Source organism: Canis lupus, chromosome 32 (genome assembly GCF_003254725.2).
Source record: "Canis lupus dingo isolate Sandy chromosome 32, ASM325472v2, whole genome shotgun sequence".
Taxonomy (NCBI): Eukaryota; Metazoa; Chordata; class Mammalia; order Carnivora; family Canidae; genus Canis; species Canis lupus.
Genome location: NC_064274.1, coordinates 29,354,074 through 29,369,289, shown reverse-complemented (window position 1 = coordinate 29,369,289; position 15,216 = coordinate 29,354,074). Strand labels below are relative to the sequence as shown.

At 36.0% G+C, this 15,216-nt stretch overlaps 1 protein-coding gene across 1 annotated transcript in view; it reads left to right on the top strand.

The window, feature by feature from the left end:
* Positions 1-15,216, top strand: part of COL25A1 (collagen type XXV alpha 1 chain) — a 445,201-nt gene that overhangs the window by 230,965 nt on the left and 199,020 nt on the right. The window contains exons 3-4 of the mRNA XM_035709664.2: positions 2,509-2,553; positions 4,722-4,729. Coding sequence (XP_035565557.1) covers positions 2,509-2,553; positions 4,722-4,729 — 53 coding nt within the window. The remainder of the gene's footprint in view (positions 1-2,508; positions 2,554-4,721; positions 4,730-15,216) is intronic.

Here is a 15,216-nt window from a genome sequence, read left to right as displayed (position 1 = left end):
GGAGAGGGAAAGAATCCTAAACAGACTTGCATTGAGAGTGGAACCCATGATTTGGGGCTTGATTCCATGACCCCAAGATCATGATCTGGGCCAAAATCAGGAGTCCGACGTCCTAACCAGTTGCACCACCCAGGTGCCCCTGTCCGATGGTTTTTTAAATTAATTTTACCTGGAAAGAATTCATGATCTTATTGTTGGGTGCTGCCTTTCTTTTTTCTTTATCTTTCTTTCTTTCTTTTTTTTTTTTTTTTTTTTTGAGTACTGCTTTTCTTAGCATTAGATTTCTTCGTGTGTTTCGGAATTTTGTTTTGTGTACTCATTATGAGTAGGAAGTATTTTCTTTCTTTTGCTGTAGTTTTCTCACTATGTATGCCTTTCCTCTGCACTCACCCTTTCTTACCTAGCCCTTTTATGTTTGACATCCTCAACTTTCTAGACCAGATTGGTCTTAAAATAGCATTTCTGGACTTCTGTCCCAGATTTATGTTGTAGATATCATAGAGTTAGGCATCAAACCAGCAGATGCTTACTTCATTTTCTGATTGAGAGATTATGTCTATATTCTTCAGCCTTTAAGCCAGAGACCTGGGGTTTTTTCAGTTTGTCTTCAGCATTTCTAAGCTGCTGGCTTTAGGAAGTGACTTAGAGAAATTTGAGTATTTATTCTCCAGGAATAGTACTTGTAGCCATCATTCCTGTGTCTAGAACTAGAGCCCAGCAGGCTCATAGCTTTATCCTCGCTTTCCACTTTGCATTTCTGGTTCATTTCTAGCCTGGACTAGAAATGGACTATGTCCATTTCTTTTTTGAATACAAATTCTTCTAAAAACTTTTTCTCTTTTTGTAATTGACTGTGTGTTTTGAGTAGAAGGGAAAAATCAGAGCATAAACTCATGGTGCCATCTTCCCATCTTCACAACAGGACACTAATGAATTTTTTGTAGGTATTATTTTAATTTTTTCAACTTCTTTGCCTCTTCAGAGCAGATATACATCTTATACATAGCCTATAACCCCTACTATGCAGACTACAGACATCTTAAGTATATAGTTATTGCCAACTACTTCTTAGTTTAAGTGATTTTGTTGGAAAAAAAATCAGATTCCTAACCTTAAGGACGTTGTATGTATCAGAATATGTCAATATACTTCTGTGCATGTATGTTTCAGTGTGCGTATCAATAAATAAAAAGAAAGAAATAAAAAAGAAATAAAAAAAGAAAGAAAGAAGTTGCTCTTTATTCCAGAATATAGAAAGAAATCTGAAATTTTGAATGATAATTTTGGACTCTACTACAAGAATTCTTCTAACGTTTTCAATCAATTTTATTGCTTGATTGTTTTTAACCTCTTACAAAACACAGATGGCCAGACTTATTCTGTGTAAGGGCTTGAGGGAAAACTAACTAGCCCACTGATGTTTTTATTCTCATGATAGTGTTTCCATGTGGAAGTTGGTAGCTCAGGATCATGTCGAGAGCCGGCTGGCTGCTAAGGCCTGTGCTGCTTGTGTCTTGAACTTTCTAGAGTTTGGAAGTCATCAGTACAACTTAGCAGCTCATTCTTTAAAACCAGGAGGGTCTGTATTTTCCTTGGCCTCTTTTTTCCAGCAAATATTATAAGACCTTAATTCTCATTGTGGGCTAATTATTCTCTTCTGTTTGCCTGAACCATAATTCAGTGGGAACTATTCCTACTCAAGGAAATGAAGGCAGAAATTATATAATTGAGAATAATAGCTTGAAAGCCATGACTGTCTAGAATTTTGTGTTAAGTCTGATACATACTAGCTTGGTGGTCTTTATAAGCAATTCACTGGGAAAAAAAGTTCTTTCCTCCACTTTGAAAGTGGGATCATCATAAAAATTAAATATTTGCTGAATGACAATAATGAGCTAGCTCCTTAGAAAAATGAGACCTATAGTTAGTACCTAAACATTTTCCAATTAAAAGTATGATTTTAACTCAGCTGGTTCTCAATTAGAGAAATTCCAATATATGAAAATTCATATTTAATAAAATAGAAATATTATAAGGATTATTTCCATTATGAATATGTACATTTAATTAACTGCCAAATAAATATTTTCAAGGGAATCATGATGGACCTGACTGAAGAGAAACTATAGTCATTTGTACTTAGTGCTTTTAATTATTAGTATACTGAAACCTTTAGAAAAGAAATTTTCATAAGAAACATGAAATCTCAACAGCACCAATTTGCAGTTAAAGTCTTTATTGATGCTATCCAGGCAGGATGAATAAAAATTCTAAATGTTTTGTGTTCTTAAGTAAATGTTAGATGATTAGACATCTGGGATGGGTTTTATAATTAAATGAAGCTCAAGAGTAATGCTGATAATGCTGGCCTTTACAAATATCTGGTCCCTTTCTTGAAGTTGTTAGTTAAAAACAGTGATAAAATATGTAGAAATTATTTACTAGCCATTTTGGAACAAGAGAAAAGAATGCTAAACCACGTTCAAAAAATTATTCTTTGTATTTTAGGCCCTCCGGGGAAACGAGGTAAGAGGGGCCGAAGAGGAGAATCTGGTAAGTCTCTCTTTCAGCTGCTCCTTGTCATTAATGTTTGGGTTAGATTCCTGCATCTGTTCCTCCTAATTAATGATTATATTGTCTTGCTGGAGGTTGGGCACAAGCATGTGAGTGTTTTTAAATCTTCTCTGCTAAACCTAGAACTTTTCTTTTAATCTTCTTATTTCCATCAAACTGTAGGTAGAAGCTTGGAAAATATTGTTAATTTATTAAGTTTGATAACCAATGGCACCCAATTTTGGATTATTTACTGCATCAGGTTGTTTGTCCTTTCTGGGTACAGTGAAGGGTTTTTTAGCTGCACACAGTGTGGCAATATCACCCATGTTTCTGTCTCCATAGATAGCAAATGCAGGATCTTTATGAAAACATCTGCTTTGGGACACTGGGGCACATGTCTTGGAAAACTTTATTGTTACTTTATCCAACTGGTACAATTTTGTCATGCTTTTACTCTCATTCATTTCAAATTTTGGAATTTTTATTCCTCTTGTATAACCCTAGAATTTTAGTGATGACAGCAGCCTGAGTAATCAATCCAGCATTTTCATTTTGTAGTTGAGGAAATGGAGGCCCCAGAGCAGTCAGGTGATTGGGCCAAGGCCATTCAATTTTTTTATGAGCAGAATTTGAAACAGAACCCATTGTCCTAATGCCCGTTTCAGTGAGTTTTTGCTTTCAGGCCAAATGGCTATCTGTACCTTCGCCTTACCCTGCAAGGAAGAATTGATGGCCTGATAAGACTTCGCATGGTCATTTATATTTTTGGAGTCTTAGACTTTATAAAACAAGCAAAACAGTAGGCTGCTCACATCATTTGGATATTTAGTTTCAAAATTTTTTTTACTTGAGTTTTTTTCCTTCACTTTGAAAGGTAATTTAAGTTTTGATTCTAGTGTGCTAAGAAATGTTCTTTTCTAGTATTTTTTCACAAGTATTTATCAGTGTTAAAAAACAACCAATTTCTAAGTGTTGAAATAGTAAAAATTCTAACCTATCAAAAAGAGCAGCAAATTGACTTGCTGTGTTTTTGGTTTTTAGTCTCATTTCCTCTTCCTTTTAGAAAAAAAGGTGTTGAAGTAAAAGGGATTTATGAAAATTCAATAATTTGGGCAGTATACCTGCTTAATTCCTTTAAGAGTGTTTTAAAGGTTACTTTTAAACCTCATTTAACCTAAGTATTTGGAAGCTTGTATAGGTATCCCTTTCACAATACAAAGTTTTATATTAGAAGATGATTTATAAATGCATTTTAAGGGTGACTGGATGATGGGCACTAAGGGGGGCACTTGATGGGATGAGCACTGGGTATTATTCTATATGTTGGCAAATTGAACACCAATAAAAAATAAATGAAAAAAAATAAATGCATTTTAAGGAATAAGAAATAAGGAAACATTAGTGGAGTCAATCAGTGAATTGATCTTTATCAAAAGAAATAAAAAGGATTGAGGGAAATTAAGTTTTTTGTACTTATGTGAAGTTTTATAGAAAATTAAAAAGTCAATTCTTAATTTCTTGGCTACTAAAACTTTTGTTTCGAGTGTACAGTGTGGAAATATGGAAATTTTCTTAGACTTTCCCTGTGATTTGATGAGAATACATAGTTTTAAAGAAACATATAAACACAAGGATTTATGATTTTATATATTGACAATGGTACTGAATGAAAAACATTTACTGAATGAAAAAACATTCTTAGAACAAACAATCGGTACATTTCTCATTTAGCCATCTTACCAAACTCCAGAAAGTTATATATAAGTTCCAACTGGGCTATCATAAACAACCAAAGATCCTCCTGATTCATATTTTATCTGAATTTTTAAGTTTGTATATTGGCCATCTTAAAATGAACCTTTCAGTAATTCATAGACCTCAAGGAATCTGAACATCCACTAAAATTGTATGTAAAATTTTGTGTGCAGTTAGATGTAAATGCACTTTTCTGGTATGGTATCAAAGTTGTCCATGACCTAAAAAAAAAAAAAAAGAGAGAGAGAGAGAGATTAAGAACAATTGAATTCTATATGGCTTCGACAGCTTGTATTTTAGCTGATGACTATGACAATGCTTTCGTCTTGTATTTAATCTTAATGTTTTGCATCATCACTAATTCATCTCTCCCTTTCTCTTATTCTCTCCACCCCACTCCCACCCCACAGGTCCTCCTGTAAGTATATTTGCTGCATTTGGGCTCTTCTACATTAATCAGGATCACGTATGTTAAAACCTTGTTAAGACATCCGAATATAATCTTTATTTCAATTAGAAAAATGTTACTGACCTTTGAAGAATATTTAACGTTGGGAAATTATTTTTTAAGTACACTATCTTGGATATGTTGAAGTACAAAATGTGTCAATGAAGAAAAAAACTTTATTTTTAATAGTATCACAAACCAGTTACTCTCCTGGGACTTTTGGAATAACTTATGAAGCTCCTGATATTAAATACTTTTCCTGGAATTCTGAGGTTTCTCTTGCAAGCAAATCCCCAAGCTATTTCGCACTTCTTTTTTCATCTGTTTAAACTTGTATCTGAAATATTTGCATTTGCCAGTCCACCAAATGTAGATGGCAACATGATCATGGAAATGATACCCCCCCGTGGGCTTGGTCCCATACTCCCTCCTTAGGCAACACTCCCTTTGAAGTCTGTTGGAGTTTGCCTGCATAAAGAACATGAGATGAAGCCCTTAGAGAGTTGCACTTTCTTTTTTTCTTTCCTTGAGTAGGTCAGAGCTGCAGAATTCCAGCCTGCTTTGCACTCACAGGAACAGATTATCTTGTCAGCTTTGAGCTAGATGTGTTTTTGAGTAATAATATCCTGGATATCTGTTGTCTGACCCCAGTGTTTGTATTGTCCACTGTACATTTACGGTAGCAGTGATCATTGGCCTTGAGATATTTTCTCATCCCGAATAGCCAGTTTGCTCCAGGGTTCAAAGACTCCACATTGGCAACTTATCTAAAGGCCAGCATGGTCCGGGGAGAGGGGCTTAGCATATACTCGTTTACTTTATTCAGAGGAAGCATTGGCTTCCAAATATCTTTTGCAGTCTTCCTGCCACGTTCAAGGGTGGAACATAAATCATGTTAGGAGTGGCTTTGCTTCTGTAACTGACTTTCAACTCCTGCTTAATGCTAGGCAGATGGCATGGCCCACGTCGAGGAGTCTTATTCTTTGACTTCATATTTAAGCCTCTGTCTTTAAAACTAGAAACAAACCACTAGGAAACTAAAGATTACAGCCAGGATAGAGTGTTCAAGACCTTTTTTGGTGGATGTAAGTTGTAGACATGCCGAGAGATAGTTAAATCTTGCTTCTGTTGTACGGTGACATTCCAGGTTCTAGTATTTCCTCTTTGGCTCTTCAGAAGTTTCAGCAGCCATATAGATCTGGCTTTCTTGGGGTTATCTATTAGTCCAGGTCCTCCACTAAAGATTTAATTGCTTTTTCCTTTCTTATTATATAAAAATAAAATAGAACCAATATGTTTAAGCACTGAGTACAGGCATACCTGGGAGATATTGTGGGTTTGGTTCCAGACTACTGCAATAAAGTGAGTATCACAATAAAGTGAGTCAAATGAATTTTTTGGCTTCCTTGTGCATATGAAAATTATATTTACATTATACTGTAATCTATTAAATGTGTAATAGCATATGTCAAAAAATATGGTAACTGCTTAATTAAAAAATATTTTATTGCTAAAAATGCTAACCACCATCTGAAATTTCAGTGAGTCACAATCACTGACCAGAAATCACCACAACAGATATAAAAATAATGAAATAAGTTTGAAATATTGTGAGAATTACCCAAATGTGACACAAAGACACAAAGTAAGCAAATGCTGTTAAAAAAGTGCTCCTATGGACTTGCTTGATGCAGGATTGCCACAAACCTTCAATTTGTATTTTAAAAAACCCCACTAAACAACAACAAAAAAATCACTATATCTGTGAAGCCCAGTAATTTGAAATGTAATATAATGAGGTATGTCTGTATACGCCAAGCAATATTCTAGGCACTTCACACACATTCTTTCATTTTGTCTCACAAAAATCCTGGTGTTACCATTCCCATTGCTCAGTAAGGAAAAGACTCACAGAGATTAATTATCAATGGTTGCACCAGTAGAGAGGATTTACAAAGTTGGAATTCAATTAGATGTGTCTGATTTTAAACTCTTTCCACTTACCACATTATCCGTATTCCTTATGAATTATGAGTGTGTTACAATATGGATCATTGTTATGCAGGTTGGGCAGGCAATGGTCAAGTCATATTCCTTGATATAAATAATTATATATAATAAAAACATGCCCAAAATGCAAAGTGGTCAATCCATAAAATAAGCATTTATACTGTCCCATCTTGACTGCATTTTGAAGAAGTTATAATATATTTAGTGTACAGCATCAAATCCAAGAAATAAGTTTTCATACAGACTAAAAAAGGCTACAATGGAATAATTTTACGGTAATATATGTATGAATATCAGGTACTTTTTTCTCTTTTCTTTTTCATAAAGATAACATGTATTAAAATATTGCTCTGAAGGAATCCATGAAGGTGCTTTGAGTGCCTAGCTCGGTTATCACAAATGTGTTAGCCTGAATGATTTGCCTGACCATTGTGTTACCTGATTGCATATGACATGACATTGTACCTTCCATTTAGGATATCTTAAAAATACATTCATGTTTCAATAAGAAGCAAAGAGTAAGATTAAAATTTACAAAGTGACTTCAGAGTTTTCAAAGGTAGCCAGTTTTGCACTATTTTGGACTGTTTTTAGAGTCAAAGGGGGATGTGGTTTCTCTGTCCTTTTGTCCCCAAAGGAAGTGCTTTTCTAATACTCATGGGTAGCAGATTCAAACAAGTCCTCTAGCTGTAGCCAGAAGAGAGTCAGGAGAGCTGCTTTAACTGGCTTTTTATTTGTATCAGTCTATCAAACCACATAATTTTGCTTGACTGACAGAGATATGATGTTATTGTTGGTAGCACAGAACCCTCTGAGGTGTGAAATACGACGCTCTCGTGCAGCCTGTTCTCTCCCATCTACCTTCAGCAATTGTCAACTCAATTTGAAGCCCAGAATCTTGTTGACAGATGAATGAAGCAGAGTTAGCCAAGTTAAGTTTACAATGCTATTTCTGCCAATGTGGTAGATGAATTAGGAAAAGAAATCTCTGAGGAAATTTTAGATGAAAAACTCTGATATCTTTACTTCAGATTGAAGAAAACAATATGACTTTTAAGTCAATAGTAAATCTTTTCCAGATACACTAATAATTACAGTTTATGGTAAACTTAGTACCACGTGTCACTTTACAGACCAATTCTCATACCAGCCCCGTGAACTAGAGATTTATGGTACCCATTTTACAGACTAAGAAACTGGGCGTTGGGCAGGTCAAGCAATTTTGCCCAAGTGCTTACATTTAGCAGGAAGTAGAACCAAAATTTGAACAAATGTCGTCCCTATCTCTCTTCAAAGCCCATTACCCCCTCACCCATATTTCTATAAGATGTTTTTCAGGCAAGTAAGGTTTGAGATTTACCACTTGCTTTGCAAATACCTTTTGTGGTGTCTTATCCTACACCCTCTGTTATCCACAGTTCCTATTAAGCTTCTCTTAGTTATCTGTAGATCTCCTATTTTCCTTGAGTTCTTTCATACTGCTGGTTACTCAAAACAAGTTTATAAATCATCTAATTCACATCTAATGTGTAGTGCTATGAGCTTTGCCTCTGAGTCAGGAGAATTAAATATAAAATTGTCTTGCATTTCAGAAAATTTTCCTTTAATTTCGTCTTCGTTATATTCCTGCTTATTAAAATATTTTTCTTCCTATTTGGACTTAGAGATTATGCTTTTCGATGTGTAGAGACTTATTTTTTCTATAATTATAGGGCATTATTGTTGACAGAGCAAATCATTTATCTTATAGAAAACAGAATCACTACAATATACTAGGATGGCTAGATAAATTCAAATGTAGTCACCATAACAAACCAAAGAAACAGACAAAACAAGCCTGGAGAATTAGTTTGCGTTTAAAGGCTGTTTGGGGACAGAGCTATAATAGAATGACCGTAGGCTGTCACAGATGGGTAGTTCATTTTGGGACACTGAACCCAGGTTTGTCTCTTGGAACAAAAGGTAGAAAAGGAGGATATAACTATAATTCTTACATAGAATAGATTCCCCAGTGTCTTTTTATGTCTTCTGTTTTGAGACATTCAAGCTGCCATGTTTGAAAAGGGAACTGTGCTCAGTGGCAATGTGTTTCAATGCTTCCTCTCATATTATTTATGTAGATTTAGTGCCAGATTAAGCAGAACTTTGGAATTCTGGAAAAGGGCAAGATAATGGGTAAGAACCCACAAATTGAGGTAATTAAAAGTGTTAAAGTTTTAAAAGGGGGGAGAGGAGGAAATAGATATACAAAAATATTGACAATTCTTTGCTAGGTTATTTTTTTCTAGTGGTTTATTTCTAGATGCCATATGTTTTAGAATAACTGTAGCTATTATAACAGACAAACCCTGAGATGTTAGTAGCTTACCGTAATATACATTTATTTCTTACGCGTGATAGGACCCAGAGTGATGAAGACTGCTATCTTTCATACGTGTGTTCTAAAGTTACCCTGAGCATAGATACGCAGCCATCAGATAAGAAAAATAAGGAAAAAGAGTGAAAGGTTAGATAGAAGGATTTTCTTTGGCCAGCACTTGAAGTACAGATTTTTATGGTTTATATCACTTTTGACCACATTCCTTTGGAAAGAGTCAACTTCCATCTTCACACATAACTGCAAGAGAGATCAAGAAATGTAGCTGTGGGCTCGGAAGAAAAGGTAAACAGATTTGGTGAATAGCCAATCTCTGCTGTCCTGTCTGGAATTAGTTCCCTAAGAAAAAAAATGTTAAAAAGGAATAGAAAGAGCCATAAATCCTCAGAGAGATGTTCATAGGTATGTCACTTGTGTAATAATGTAACCTCTGTCTTATCGTAACATTTTAGAGAAAAAAAACATTCATCAAAACTATTACCACTAAAAAACAAAAAACTATTACCATTAGAATGGGGCAACTGAATGGTTTAGTCAGTTAAGCATTCAACTCTTAGTTTTGGCTTAGATCATGATCTCAGAGTCATGGGATCGAGCCCCACGTTGGGCTCTATGCTCAGCATGGAATCTGTTTGAGATTCTTTCCTCCTCCTCTCCCTCCCCCTCTATTCATCCCCCCACTTGAACTCTCTCTCTCAAATAAATAAAATCTGGAAAAAGTAAAGCCTATTATCACTAGAATCTTTGAACAGAAAAAAAAAAGTAAAAAGGAAGAGTTTGGGTTTTCTTTTAAGTTGGGACTTGTTTTTTGTTTTTTTTGTTGTTGTTTGTTTTCTTAAGATTTTATTTATTCATGAGGTACACACACACACACAAAGAGAGAGAGAGAGAAAGAAGCAGGCTCCATGAAAGGAGCCTGACATGGGACTCGATCCCCGGTCTCCAGGATCAGGCCCTGGGCTGAAGGCAGCGCTAAACTGCTGAGCCACCCAGGGCTGCTCTGGAAATTGGTTTTTAAGAAGAGTAGGATATTAATTCCAAGTCATGAGCCCCATCCTGCCTAGGTTACTTCATAACATCATTGATAATGAGGGCTTTTTAACTTTAAGCAGTTACAGAATTTTTAACCACCAGTAAGCTCTGTTATGGCTTTCTCTTTCTTCTCTGTCCTGTCTCTCGTGCCACTGAGTGACTTCATTGCTTTGGTGTCTACAACAGTATTGGATTTAGGGTAAATTCCTCAACTAGGAACAATTCTGGTTGTCTGTCCTGTTTCATATTCCCAATTGTTTCAGGTGAAAGCTTAATGTTTAGTAATACTTTTATGAAAAAAATGACTAATGCCTTTAAGGCAACTCTTAGAAGATTTGAAAAAGTAAGCAACTGTCACTCTTTAGTGGAAAACAGATTATTAAAACCAAAGAGAGTTTAGACATAGATCCTCTCTCTCCCAAAGATATTTGGAAATGAAATAAGAGAAAGCCTTTTGAGATTAAAAAAATAAAAAACAGAACAAATAGCACAAAGCAATGAGAATTATTGAAAAGGAACCTCTGAGTTTTAAAGTTTCTGTTGTCTGTGGCTGATTGGACACCTGAAAACCTTTCTAATATCCAGTCTACAAACAAATGGGATGTCCCATCACTCTTTCCTGTTTGACTTTCCTGTGACCAAATACTTGATCATGTTGCTACTTCCTAGGACTGTCTGCCTGTGCAGACCTGCAAATATCTTCTGGGACAAATTGGGGAGGTAATTTGGATTTGTGCAGCAATAACTAACCCTGGTCAAGAAAGCCACTCTAAAATAAAGTGCTGCTGGAAAACAGTTTGGACTCATTTTGAATGTCAGTGTTTTGAACAAGGTCAAACCAGTGATTGAAGGGTACATCATTGTTTCCTCACGAATGTCTAAACACTCAATCTCTGTGGAGCATGTGATTACAGAGAAGTCCTCAATGTCCCCATTCTTCCAAACTAAGTAATTAAAATGCTATGATTTCCTCTTATAAAAGGGTGGCTCCTGCTTAATTTCTTTTTTTTTTCCTGCTTAATTTCTGATTATGCAGAACATTGAAGTTGGCCTACATTTGTCCTAAGTTGACTAATTGACCTATTTGATCTGAGTGGAGTCCTAGACTATAATATAGAAAGAATTCCTTCATCCAGATGTTAATGAACTTTAATTTTTGCTTCAATGGAATTAAAAGACATCAAACTGTGAATCCAGAGTGTTTCAGGTTACCTACATATTTGTATGCATTAAAAAAATCATTATGAATGATATTTAATGCCTTTTTTATTTTCACAGGTCCTCATGCTTTCTTGAGATTTGCTTATGGTTAAACAACAAAAAAAGCTTTTTCTTATTTTCTTACTTGCTAATAATTTCAGAAATATATATACATCTCTAGATTCTATTTCTGTAGAATATTACAAAGTATTTTTATGGTCAAGGAAATGAATAAAGGATGGAATCATAGGATATAGAGTCAGGATACTTTAAATGGTTATTAATAATTAGCAAATACAGTCATTTAAAGCATAGTGTCTGTTTATCACTGATTCATTCAGCAAACTCATATTGAGTACCTAATGTATGCCATGCCGTCCCTCTGCTATATAAGGTAGTGATAAAATAACAAGATAAACCACAGTCTTCAAGGAGCTTAGAGTCTAGTGGAAACAAAACAAACAAAAATATAGCAATATTATGTGAAAAGAAGTATGCTCCAGTTATGTCCAATAGGAGAACAATGGAGGGGTAAGTAACCCCGATTTGGGTGGAGAGGGGATCAGAAATACCTCTAGATCTGTGATAAGTCAAGGAGTTGTTGATATGAAAAATGTAAGCAATGCAATGTTTTTAGGGAAGCTAGAAATTTCAAAGGCTTTGAGGGACAAGACAGAATGGCATTTGCGGAAGCTGCATTTTAAATAGGTTGAAATGTCAAATTCAGAGTGGAGATTAGGCAGTAAGTGAAGAAAGCAGAGGTTGGACAGGATAAGGCTGTGAAGGACCATGCAGGCCATGCTAAGTCATTAGCATTAGCCTCTGGGACAAGGAATAAAGAAGGCAGAGGAGGTTTGGTCTGATGGGGAGTTATAGATGCATATGGTCTATACATCCAAATGGAAACATTCAGTAGCCAGTTGGCCATGTTGTTATTCCACTCAGGTGAGAGGTTTGAGCTGGAGTGAGAGCTTTAGGAATAATGAAAGTATAGCTGGTTGTTGAATGATTGAAGTTATCAGGCTATTCAGCTCATAAAGATGAGATCTTCCCCCACTCTCCTTTAGAGTTTGTCATTTAAGAAATGGGTAGAAGACTGATATGGAGAGTTTAGGGAGGTGGAAGGAGAATCAGAACATACTACAGAGGAGATAAGAGAAAAGTCTTAAAATGAAGAGAGTGGTGAACAGAGTTAGATACTGGAAACTGGAAAATAGAATGAAGACTGAACAGTATGCACTGTGTTTACCAGTACAAAAGGCCTTGGTGAGCATCCCCATGCACATTAATTAACAACACTTTGTTTTATAGACTGTGGTCTATACCTATCAGCCATTTTACCAGAACAGGTATGACGGATATAATACAAATCAACCACAACTAGAAAACTCATGTATCCTCAGGACAGCACATTTTATTAAAATGTCTCTTTTGATTATTCCCACAATGGGAAATAAGTATAGCATTTGGATGGAAGATATACACAGTGCCAAGTTGTAACTCATAGCTTATGAGTACAAAGGAAGGTCTCTCATTAGTTTCTTCCTCCATCCCTCCTACCCTTCTTTTATTCCTTAAATGATTTTAAAAATATAGTCCCTAACTCAGACAGCTTTAAATTTGATTGAATAGTCTTCACCTGTGTCTACTATTTATTAGCCATATGTTATTTTATACTTAAATGCCAAATGAATGAGCCAGATAGTCACAACACTAGTTCTGAATGAGGAAGTTCTATTAAGCCTATGAATGGCTAGGAAAATTGGAACTTGAACTGAGACTTGAAAGATGGGAAATACACAGAATGGCGAAGAAGGAGAAAATGGTGAAAGAGTGGGGAATGAGTCATTGGAGAGGCCAAGGTCTCTAGAGTAGAAAGCTCTTGATAGAAGTAGTACAGATTATTCTGGGGAGATTGGTTAGGATTCTACATGGAGAGCCTTGAATGCCAGACTTAGCAATATGGATTTTAAATTTCAAAGAAAAAGCTATAGGCAATTGGTAAGCAATAAATGAAAGCCTATTTAGAATGATTGATCTGAAGTAATTTGCAGGGTAGCTACTAGAGGAAACATGAAGAAAATCTAAGATGGGCTTCATTTGAGAAAAGGTACCAAAGATTTGTAGGATTTATAGAATGAACATGAGGAGTGAACCAAAGGAAAAGTGAAGGATGATTCTATAGTGGAGACAGAATAGGACACTGTGGAGCAGCACCTCAAAAAAGGAACATTTTTATGGAGGAAAAAGATGTCAGTGTTGAGTATTTTGAGTTTGAGTTATTGGTAAGATATCTAAATGGAGATGGTTATGATTTTAGAAGACACCAAATTCTTCTTAGTGTGACTAAAAAGGATCATTCACTTGGGGCTATCTTCTCTCTACCCTGTATTGCAGGCATGGTTGGAGAGTACAGATGCTCCTATAAAATGGCAAACAAGGGCAGCCCAGGTGGCTCAGTGGTTTAGAGCTGCCTTCAGTCCAGAGTGTGATCCTGGAGACCTGGGATCGAGTCCCATGTCGGGCTCCCTGCATGGAGCCTGCTTCTTTCTCTGCCTGTGTCTCTGCCTCTCTCTCTGTGTGTGTCTTTCATGAGTAAATAAATAAAATCTTTTTTAAAAATGGCAAAGAAAATAAAGGCTGAAAATAATCCACTATGTTTTTCCCATAAAAACAACTTTAGTGGGCAGCCCCGGTGGCGCAGTGGTTTGGCGCCGCCTGCAGCCCAGGGCGTGATCCTGGAGACCCGGGATCGAGTCTCGTGTCAGCCTCCCTGCATGGAGCCTGCTTCTCCCTCTGCCTGTGTCTCTGCCTCTCTCTCTCTCTCTCTCTCTCTCTCTCTCTCTCTCTGTCTGTCTTTATGAATAAATAAAATAAAATCTTAAAATAAAACAACGTTAGTGATTGTATCAGCTAAGGTTCTCTAGAGAAACAGAACCAATAGAATATCTATCATTGAGAGATTTATTTTAGGGGGTTGGCTACATAATTGTAGGAGCTGGTAAGTCTGAAATCTGTAGAGCAGGCTGGCAGAGTGGAACCTGAGATGGGGTTTCTATATTATAGTCTTGAAGCAAAATTACTTCTCTGGCACCCCCAGTTTTTGCTCTTAAGGCCCTCAGCTGATTGAACAAAGACCACCCATATTATCAAGGACAATTTGCTTAACTTAAAGGTAATTGGTTGTAAATGTCAATCACATCTATAAAATAGCTTCGCAGCAACATCTAGACTAGCAGTGGACCAAAAAACCAGGCACCACAGCCTAGTTACATTGACACAAAATGAACCATCATGGTGATGTTTTCAAATAAGCACCTCTTCAAGCCATACTTCTTCAGATTCCTGCTGAATATGCACAGGTGTACCTTCACACTTGTTCTTTATTTCTGTCTTCTCCCTTTTTCTGTAAATCCTTCCTCTTTCCTTCTTTGTTACTTTACTTGATTCAGCTTTTGTATTCCATTTGCATAGCCTTATAACTTTGTCTATGATGTGTAAATATATATACATCCTTCACTTGCAAACATTCCTGGCTAATTATTATGCAATATATTTAATTGGAAGTTAGTGATCAAAAGCCCTTTCATGTAGATCATTTGATGCTACAACCCTGTGAAGTAGGCAGACTGCTAGTATTACTCTTTTATTTGCCAGCTCTAAGTGGGGCTCAGAGAAAGAGAGTGATATCCTTGTGACACATGACTCATAAATGGCATGTGGACAGCACTGAGTTTTGGAATGTTTATATTTGATCTTCCTGTAACAAATAAATACAGATTCACAAACTTTTTAGAGAAAAGACAAGAGAGTGTCTCCTGCTTGACATATATGAGGA